The sequence below is a fragment of the Mollisia scopiformis genome (assembly GCF_001500285.1).
Source record: "Mollisia scopiformis unplaced genomic scaffold LY89scaffold_41, whole genome shotgun sequence".
In the NCBI taxonomy this organism is placed as follows: Eukaryota; Fungi; Ascomycota; class Leotiomycetes; order Helotiales; family Mollisiaceae; genus Mollisia; species Mollisia scopiformis.
The window spans coordinates 316701-326960 of NW_017263621.1; the positions used below are offsets into that span (position 1 = coordinate 316701).

General features: G+C 46.5%; 2 protein-coding genes across 2 annotated transcripts; one reads left to right on the forward strand and one right to left on the reverse strand.

Annotated features, from left to right (window-relative positions):
• Window positions 1-512: 512 nt before the first annotated feature.
• On the reverse strand, window positions 513-1977 carry LY89DRAFT_692351 (uncharacterized protein). Its single transcript, XM_018216522.1, has 9 exons — window positions 1776-1977; window positions 1629-1726; window positions 1498-1580; window positions 1324-1441; window positions 1170-1271; window positions 1008-1119; window positions 883-961; window positions 734-834; window positions 513-679 (listed from the first exon to the last, which is right to left on the reverse strand). Exons 1-9 carry the CDS (start codon window positions 1906-1908, stop codon window positions 561-563), a joined length of 945 nt encoding a protein of 314 aa, XP_018061108.1. The 5' UTR covers window positions 1909-1977; the 3' UTR covers window positions 513-560.
• A 477-nt stretch (window positions 1978-2454) lies between these two features.
• LY89DRAFT_743666 (uncharacterized protein) lies at window positions 2455-4921 on the forward strand (the record flags this gene model as incomplete). Its single annotated transcript, XM_018220966.1, has 16 exons — window positions 2455-2547; window positions 2601-2749; window positions 2814-2902; window positions 2953-3195; window positions 3245-3307; window positions 3356-3443; window positions 3486-3616; window positions 3664-3770; window positions 3818-3843; window positions 3892-3933; window positions 3981-4154; window positions 4198-4299; window positions 4349-4372; window positions 4421-4570; window positions 4620-4689; window positions 4736-4921. 16 exons carry the CDS (start codon window positions 2455-2457, stop codon window positions 4919-4921), a joined length of 1737 nt encoding a protein of 578 aa, XP_018061109.1.
• Between the last annotated feature and the right edge of the window lie 5339 nt (window positions 4922-10260).

A 10260-nucleotide genomic window follows, 5' to 3' on the forward strand; every position in this document is an offset into this window, starting at 1 on the left:
CCGAATATTACCGTCTTCGAATCACATGAAAAAGTCAATCTAGCTTAGCTAGGTAGGTAGGTACCTAGGTTCCGGCCGTCGATCACGTGGTAGCGCCTTCCCCTCCCACCTGCAGCTCTTCAAAAGACTATCCACTCTTATTGCTTTAGATTGTGCAAAACTTGTATTAAAGACCTCGGCATATGGCTCGAACTGCCTCTAGCAAGTACCTCTTCAAATTTCCACTCATCCGAAGTAGCTAATTTTTAGCTCACACACAATACCGCATTGAGTTACGAGCATTCCCGATATTCTGTCATTGTTCTGCTGGATAGATGCCAGTGCTATCTATTTCCCGAAGAAAGGACCTGAACTCGATGTTTTCAACAATACGAGAGCGCGCTAGGAACAGCGGAGTTTTCCTGTTGAGCAATTGTGCTCTTGGTTCATTATACTAGAGCAGTCCTTATTTTACTCCGTGCATGACGAACAATATTTCATGTGAAGGTTGGGTTGTATCATTCCTTTGTATTGGGATGTCCTCAATAACGTCTATGTCCACAAGTTTCACAGCCCACAACTCAAAGAGCCACCTGAGTAGTAGCAGGGCCATACTTGGCTAACCCTGGATCCTCTCTTTTCAAAAACTCGAAAGGATTCTGATGGTCCTCCACATAGCCAACTCCGCCGACCGCTTTGTCTAATCGGAGATAATTAGCTCACCTGTATCTTTCACGTTTCCGGGATATCTTACAGTATCCAGCTAATTTGAGAATGTCCTCAGGGAGCTTCCGAGCAATCTCGATTGGGGTTGAGAGATCCTCATCTTGATCTGCACGGTAGTAGTCTCGTTGGCTGATGGATTTAGCAAGAGGTCACCATTCGCACGCAGGCATCATTTACCCAAATACTGCAATCAAAGTCCTTTTTGCATCAAGATCCGTCCTCTCGCATTTGTTTTCACCAGCACCGTGATAAGTTGCTGTCTGGGTTTAGCTGCTGGTACTCATCTATCTTGGTACACTCACATCCGAGTGTAATAAGCGCTGAACCGGGTTCCATTTCTGCATATGCGCATTCCTCGAGCTTTGGTGCTCGCTCAGGTCCCCACAAGTGACTTCCCGGAATTACTGCTGTTGCCTGGAAGTAGAAAGTCAATTCAAATATTCCAGACACGGTGCGGTGCATACACCGTTTTTGTATGTACACTTAGACCCAGCAATCAGGACTCCGACCATAGGTGTAAATAGGGGATTGCTTGGTTCCGGGCGAATAAGGTAAGCTATTTGGTCCTGGGTAACAATCAATGCTGAAGCACCTAGAAGCAGACATCTTCAATGTTACCCTATGCAATGGTTGAGGCTTCGCGCCTGGAAGTAGACGGAGAGCCGCAGTAGATGCAAGCATATAGCCGCTTTTTTGTGACAACAATTTGTCCCCAGTGTATGAGAAGTACTCGTCACTGAGATCATTTCAGCTTCCATCATCCGCGTCAAGGCAATAATGGCTACGACTTACTTCAAGAAACGTTCCATAACACCTTGCCATAATGGTAGGCGCATTATCTTGACTAGTTGGTTTGGCATCTTGGCTAACAGTCCCTTGATGGTCTGTCAACAGACGAAGATGTTTGCTAGAAACACACGCACGTAAACTCTTTGCGAACCCTCCGGAAAGAAGCCGTCACCAAGCTCCTCATGGGTTGCACTAGAATTGTACATTTTACGTCCAGCGAGGTGAGGCTCGACTATTTGATCAGTCACCTACTTGGTTTAATGAGTGTCCGGCGCGCTCACTTGCAGCCATTGACTCCTTCAAGAGCTCGGAGGAGAGAAAGTTGGCAACAATAACTCCGCCATCTCGAGCAATGATGTCGACTATTTTTTCTAACGGCTCAGAAGCTTCGATGGTTACCAGTGATGGCGCCATTTTCTGATATTTTCGGTAACTACGGAGAGTGGTCGTGAAATAGATGGAAAGCAAAGTGTTAAAGTACAGTCGTCGCTGTTTCGATGAAGAAACTGTATCTCTGAAATGCTTTATCTTGAATCCAAGGCTCAAATCCAGCGTCAGATTGCCATTTGACAGAAGTGGCAGGTCAACCCGGTGAATTTGGCATCCCAAGGGGTTGACCTGCCACTTTCATGTGGGTCTATCGGCTCTGCGCTCCGATCCATGGAGCCATCTACCAACAAAAAGTGCTTCTGAGATAACATCTCCGGACTTCTCCGCTTGATGCTATAGACTATCTCTCCAGAAACTATCTCTTCATGGGATCCCAAGTCATGTAAGGATGGGGCTAGATTCCCAGATTTACGGAGACCTTTGAGCTTCGTCTCGCTTCTGGTCCATGGAGCAACCCACCTTTGAGAAAGTTCTCATCCGAAAGAGAGAAGTGATGCTCGCACCGCTGTTGGAAGTATGCACAGCTTGCATTCTTCTGTGTCTTCTTTTTCGTTAAATTAGATATCTGCAATGGAGCGTTCCGTCAACCCTACTCGTACGACTGAAAAGAAAGAGGTTGAGTTGACTCGGATTTACTCAGCGGCGACTGGACAAGTGAATGAGGTGAGTTTTATCACCCTGTCAGGGAACGGCAACTTGACTAAATCGGCGCATAGACAACCAAGACTTATGAATCCTCAACTTCTGGGGAAGTGCCTAATCTTCAGAGAACAGATTTGGATGCAGCTATCGAAGCTGCTGTGAACAATCGCCAGTTGAACCCAAGACAGATTCAACTGACTGCTATCGCTGGATCGATTGGAGCGTAAGAGCTTCGGCGTTTCGTTGAAGACGATGCTGATCTTGCTGCTACAGTGCCCTATTTGTAGGAATGGCTCTGGCGTCCTATCTGGTCCACTTTGCTTGTTGATTGGTTTCCTTTTCTGGACTACAGTCGTCGTCTGTATAGCACAGTGCCGTAAGTTGTTCTTTCGATTTTTTGGTTGTTCGCACTCAGTGATGATGTAGAAACCGAAACTGTTGGTCTTTTCCCTCTTGATGGATCATTCATTCGTTTAGCGGCCCGCATGGTTGACCCCGCCCTTGGTGTAGCAGTTGGTTGGAATCATTTCGTAGGTTGTATTATTGCGTTGTTATACCTTACTAACAAAAGAGTTCGCACAAACGTCCTATGTCATCTTCGAGGCTACTGTCCTCAATACACTTGTCGAGTATTGGGGGTATGGCCGATCACCTGCCATTTGATCACAGGTATGCGGTTCTTCATCTGCACGAGGAATGCAATCTGACATGTGTCCAGTGGCATTGCTTTTCTTCTTAGCCATCAATGTATATAGAGCCGATCTCTTTGGAGAAGCAGAATGTAAATATGAGGCCCACCCAAATATAACCTTCACTGACTCTTCATTAGTCTGGTTGGCTTTGGGGAAAGTGCTCTTGGCTACTGGCTTGATTGTTTACACCTTCGTCACTATGGTAGGAGGCAATCCTGAACACGAGTATGTGCTCTTACAACATTCGTTCGTGTCTAATCTGTTTAGTCGTTATGGCTTCCGATACTGGAGGGATCCTGGGCCTTGGGCAGGCACGAGTCCGTCAACTCGCTTAGAGTCTTTTATCAATGCAGTAAATGTCGCCGGCTTTTGTATGGGAGGGCCAGAATACATCTCAAGTCGGTCTCGGAATGCCGGAAAATATAAGCGATTCTAATCTCAACAGTGATTGCTGGTGAAGCCAAAGACCCGCGTCGTACAGTACCTCGGGCTTTCAAGACGATTGTTGCGCGGCTCATTGTCTTCTTCATTGGAGGGTCTCTTTGCGTTGGAGTAGATATGTCGTACTTCGAAACTGATTCTTGCTAACTCGGTGTTAGATTTTGGTTCCGTACAACGATAAAACGTGATAACTTGCGTCCTTTCGTAGTCTCTGTCTTGCTAACAATTGTAGTCTCAACAATGGAGCTTCGACTTACTCGGGAGCCTCTCCATAGTAAGTATAATGTTCCATTGGATAGATTTCAGCTGATTCTAATCTAGTGTCATTTCAATGCAACGCCTTCAAATTCCAGTCTTGCCATCTATCGTTACGGCAGCTCTCTTGACGAGCATCATTTCAGCTGGAAACGCGTATACTTTCAATGCGTCACGAAGCCTGCACGCCTTGGCGCTGGAGGGGCAGGCACCTAAGATCTTTCGTCGACTGAACAAGAAGTATGCTTTCGTACCGCTTATAGATCTTTGCTGATTTCTTCAGGGGTGTACCGTATATCGCTGTTATCATGGTTATGCTATTATCTTGCCTCGCGTACTTGGCTCTCGGGTCTAGCAATTCTCAGGTGCTCAATTGGATCTTGAAGTAATACTATCGACTTTCTATGTGTGACTTTTGCTGATTCGGCTCACAGCTTTTGTACTGCCGCCACTATGTTGTGAGTTCTTACGTGACGATGGATTAGTTTTGCTCTGATGCTTGATAGTAATTGGAGTGTAATGTCAATGACATGGATTCGCTTTAATGCTGCTATGAAAGCACAAGGAATCGAGAGGACAGGTTTTTTGCCTAGTGTTTCACGTTTTCAGCCTTTTGCAGGGTATTGGGGCTTTGGCTGGAGCTTCCTCTTCCTCTGGTTAGTCTAACATTTATGTCAATGAACGAGAAACTAAATCCTGTACCAGGCTACAAGGCTACTCAGTCTTTTTGAAAGGGAACTGGAAAGTCGCTACTTTCATCTTCGATTATGGCATTGTAAATTAACTTGAGTGCTCGAGTATCAAACCTGACAGCCTTTTAGATTGCTCTTGCTGGAGGAATTGGCGTTGCATGGAAGATCGTTAAACGCACCCCATTACATCACAGCAAAGATGTAGATTTGAGTACAAATCTTAAATTCTTTGAAGCTCTGACAGAATACTACCGAAACGAACGAGAAGCTGCGCCGATTAGTGTGAAAGACAAGATGCTGGCGAAACTGTTTTAATGGATGGAGCTGAAGGTATGTATTCCTTCATATTTAAAATTTTCACAATGGTAGTACTATTGTGTATGACGAAATTTGCATGCGCTTTGGATTGGTGTGGTAGTCACTGATGTGGCCGGAAGATGTGGAAGTTTTGTTGTGAGAAATGGATTATGAGATGCGCCCTTTGAATCAAGAACTTTGAAATAGACCCCCCAGTATACATCAATTCGAAGCAGAGACTTCTCCTGATCGTATGGTACGGATATTACAACTAAAAGGCAAGCATGTCTCCATCAATTCTATGGCAAACATCGCCACTTTGCAACAATGGCTCCACTGGACTTCAAGGACTCTTGCTGCTGGACAGCTCCGATACGGGAATTCAACAGCAAACAAATTTGCATCCAGAATAGGTGCTCAGGAATGGAGTGGAATAGCTCTATGAGTAGAATGGGATGACTCTCATGTGACGAATTTTCGCATGTTTGATATCTTTGTTCTTCTCTTGACATTTGGCTGAGGTTAAAGTTTACCTTCGACTGCAAGAGAACTTCATTCGAGCATATGATTGAAGTCTTCGATAGCGAAGAATGTTCAACATTAATATTAACGATTAACCCTATTCTATCTCGATACACTGCTACCCCGCATAACAATATTCATCAAAACAAGCATCACAGCTGCTTGGCACATCCAAACCTCCTGCATCCAAAATAGCACAAGCGAGACAGACGGCCCACTCGTCGCTATTGTTGCGGCTCATCACTACATTTCCATTCGCAACCATCTCCTCAGAAATTGTGCTAGTGTACGTTAAACTGAAAGTTGAAATCCCACTAGCAAATGTGTGATCAGCATTTGGCACCCATATCAAGGGTATATGCGCCCGCTGTGCTTGGCCGGAACCCCCGCTAGGCCCGAAGAAGGGAGTGGGGTTGCACGGACCACCGCGCGCGCCCCCCGCGAGGAAGCTAAGACGCGTCAGACCTGGGACGCGTCTTGGTATTCTCTATTTCAACTTGCTCGATGTGCTCGAATTCGAATCGGATACCTGCTAAAAGATAACATAAACCACCTTTAAGCCGTCTGTCTTTCCAACCCCCGCAAAAGCCTTAGAACCCTCCCTTTATTACAATAATATAATGGATCTTCTCTCTTTCAATCCAACTTACAACGTCTTGATCTGTACGAGCTGCAGATATGCGATTCACTCTACAGCGGTTGCTTCTCACTTGTACGACTATCACAAGGCTGCTATCCCACTCGGTAAAGTCCAGGAATACGCTCGTCTCTTCACCCCGGACTCTCTACTCCCTCCCCGAGAAGTGAAGCAGCTCTACGTACCCACTCACACGCCCCTAATCCCCCACCTACGGATCTACGACAACGCTTACTGCTGCAAGCTGTGCCCTCTTAATTAGCCATACGTAATCCGAGACCAACGGCTTCTACTTAGCCATCTAAGGGAGGCCCATTAATGGAGTAAAAGTAAAGGCTTTGCAGACCGCCCATCCACATCGTCCCTTCCACTCAGCACTACTGCTTACTCTCCTGTCGTTTGCCAGACCTTTCACATAAAGGGCTACACCCGCTACTTCCTCGTTAATAGCGGTAAGCCTATCGGCTCTGATCTAGCACCGGCACCGGCACCGGCTCAACTTGCGGACGCCCTGGAGAGACCACCCCTCGGCCTCCGAGAACAAGTAGAGCAGACTCTGGCTCAAAAGCTCTAAGCGCCTAAGCCCAACATCACCTCGCGCCATAAGACTAAAGTCTCTCCATGGCTTGACTTAACGCAATAGGAGCGGTACTTTCGGGGCTATAACTTGGGTCGTATTGCACGGCTCCTTAATCTCCCATCGCCTCATCCCCTATTCGACCCCGATTAGCCAGATAATTACCTCGTTCTCGTACTTGAATCCTTTGACCGTCTTATCGAGCAAGCCCGCGAATCCCTCCGGACTAACCGAATCAACATCTTCGATTAGCAGCGTGTTAGTAGCTTCTTCACCCATAAGACCACTAACTTCTCATTGGTGCACAAGCTTTAAGAAGGCACTTACACTACATACAAGAAGGTATAGAAGCAACTACTAAGCTTCGTTTATCGGCGCGTCTAGCGGAACCAAGGCCCTAAGCTCTCTTATCGTCTTACCGATGCTCAGGTGACAGCCCTCGATCGAGTGATGCAAGCTGCGGCCGAGCTTGCATAGGAACAGTAAAGCACTAGTCTAGTGGTAGCATAGCTCCGGCAAAATCTCAATTATACTACGATCCAATTATACATCTCGTTATTAGACTATGCTTTATTCGATATAGTTTACGACAATATTATCGTCGTTTTTATAGTAGTTCTTGGATTATCGGCGGATTAGAATGCTACATTTAGCGATTCTCTACATTATACCCCATATCTCTTTGCCTTTATTAAGATAGCCTAGCTCCTCGTTATTCAACGGGCAGTGCTTGCCATAGATCGAGGGGAGGTTCCACATATAGCCGATATATTGAATGTTATACAAGAGCGCTTTATAGTATATGGCACACACTCCCCTATAAACTAGGCACAAAAGCTACGCAGTTTTGGGAAGCAGATCAATGAGATCACTACCTCTCTAGGATATATCTCTTGGACCGACGACGGCGAACACCTTAGCTACAAAGGCCTAGAACTAGGGATGACCGACTTAAAGAAGTTCCTGGCGACCCAGACAGCCGTTGCACAGTCGCTCTTAGAGGAGCTGCTACGTGTACATCCAGACGAAGAGCGAGATGAGGTTGTTCCACTAGTTAATCTTTTCCGGCTTAAGGACAATCCGGCTAATAGCAAGCCCAGCTAGTGCTTCCTAGACAACCCGCGGAATGACCACCTCCAAGGACAAGATCGATGGCTGCTTAATCGTATGCTCGATGAGACTTAGCTATAGTAAGAGTTCTTGATCAAGGGCGCGAAGGTCGTGTGGCGGCGTAAGACTGCTAAGCAATACCTAAAGCAAGCCAACACCTTCCTTAAGCTATTGCTTCTCCTTATCCATATTCTTGGGGGCCAACCTACACGAGGAACTAAGCTTCTTAGCTTATAGCTGCGTAATACTCTCCACGGGCTACAGCGGAATATATTTATCGAGAATGGACTTGTTGGCTTTGTTACCTTCTACCACAAGGGATACAGCGTCTCGGGGTCAACCAAAATCATCCACTAGTATCTGCCCGAGGCAATAAGTGAGCTCTTAGTCTACTACGTCTGGCTCGTCTAGCCATTCTGCGAGTAGCTGTGTATGCTTGCTCTCAATGAAAGCCCTAGTGCCCCAACCTTCCTTTAGGCGATTAAGAAAGGAACTTACAGCGAGCTGTAGCTAAGTAGTCGCTTGACGAACGTCCTCGTACAGCAGTTTAAGCAACATCTTAATACCGATGCAAATATCCTTCTTTGGCGGCATACAGCGATTACTATCTCTCGCCGGCATCTACGGCAAGCTAAGTTTCGGAAGGACTATGGAGCAGACGCTCCCGGAACCTAGAATGACGCACAGGCTGTACATGCGGCTAATACAGCTAGTATGATCTATGTAAGAGGGATTAAAGAAGCACCTGGTCACGTTGCTTCTGCACGAGCAGAGTACCGGCAGATTAGCAGAGAGTAGCATATATATCTAGGGTTTTCTGGCTTTCAGAGGTTGGCTTAGATACAACCTACAGTTCTACAGACATCCGACCTTAGATAGCCCACCAAATCCTTAGTCAATCACCAGGAGCCACTCAAGCACAAAGTCCTCGGTGAGTTGCCAATTCAAAACCAGATAACGAACCGCAATAAAATCAACGTCCATCTGCAAGAGATACCAAAAAGAGAGTTTGTACGCCGACAAACGAGGAAGCTAGCACATTATAAAAACGAATTAGACAGTATATTAAGTAATAGATCAGACTATGAGAAAGGGCCTACATTCAAACGCTGTCGTTCTTAAGTATAGACTTGTAGAGTTATTAGAAAATATATATAATCTTTAATGTATTATTTACAAAGCAATAATTCGCTAGGCTATTCGAAAGTGCAAAAATTCAACTATTCTCAAAGATGTCATCTAGCCAATTGCCTAGCAGATCCAAGCTATAGACGAGATCATAGAGGCCTTGGCTCTAGAGGATGAAGAAGAGGCGGAGCTAGCTCTCAAGCATACCATCCGGCGATTGTACTTGGCGCTAATCTACTAGACTATTGGCAGCGTGCTATTCAAATCACCCGTCTTGAGTTTCTGCGCTATACTTAGCAAGAAAGTCCGCGGGAAGGGCCGAGGATTATAGGAGGAGCCGGGGAATTTCAATAGCCACCTATTAGCTCTGACTTGGACTGCCCAGCTAGTGCTCTTTGACTATGCTTGTTTCTAGGAGCAAGACGACGAAGATCAAATCCCTGTCTTTCTCGCTAAGATCTGTAAGAAGTTCTTCCAATAGCTAGCCGAGACGCTATTTGGCCACATTCTACAGTAGTAGCTATACTTGTTTAAAGTTGGAAAGGCTACTATTGCAAAACACCAAGCTCGGTGGCTCTTGGACGGGCAGACGGTGGAATATCGCGGGGTGGAGTTGCAGATGTCGCAGATCTCCGACTTAGTGGTTTCTAAATATTAACAAGCCTATGCCCTACTCTATAATGAGCTCCTATTCCAAGCCTACCCCCTATGCGCGGGCGCTCTCCAAGCGAGAGTGTAGCACCGCGGCCCCGCCATTGGCCCGGGCGCGGCTGACTTAGCGCGCTCTAGTAAGAGTGCATCAAGTAGGAGTGCACTTTGCCTCGCCCGCCTCTACAGACCTCTCGAATAAGCTACGAGCGCGTAATGCTTGTCTACGACCCTACTCACAAGATTGTGGTATACCTAGCTTGCAAGTCAAGCATTATCCCTAAGGTAGGGAGCCAGGAGAGCCACCTACGCGCCGAGCCACACCGACTTTCTGGTGATACTCTTAAGGCAACGCTCCAACACTTAAGGAGCTACGGCCTAAGGACCGTTAAAGAGCTAAGGGGCCGGAAAGCCCGTCCCAAAGACTCGTGCGAGCTAATTAGGCCCCTTGCTCACTACGATGGCTTCCACTGCCTCTAGCCGAACTGCTTGTACTACACCCGCCACCCCCGGAAAATGAAGGAACACGTAGCTTCTATACACAAGATAAAAGCAATAGAGCACTAGAAGAGCCCTTTGTGGAAGGCTTGCACGCTCTAGACGTATTTTATAGGGCATGGGAGGATTGATTACTTTGTGGTAATAGACGACAAGCAAAAGGGAGGGGTGTCTGAGCAAGCTAGTGATCCCGTTCTCTCAACGCAACCTGAGACGGCATTGTTTGAAAAGCTAGAG

Bases quoted from the DNA above. Each gene is read 5' to 3' on its own strand.
- LY89DRAFT_692351 (XM_018216522.1), bottom strand. From the start codon at position 1,908: ATGGCGCCATCACTGGTAACCATCGAAGCTTCTGAGCCGTTAGAAAAA. The intron at 1,272-1,323 runs GTAACATTGAAG...ATTGTTACCCAG, and splicing joins AGCCTCAACCATTGCATAGG to GACCAAATAGCTTACCTTAT. The intron at 680-733 runs GTAAGATATCCC...ATCTCCGATTAG, and splicing joins TCTCAAATTAGCTGGATACT to ACAAAGCGGTCGGCGGAGTT.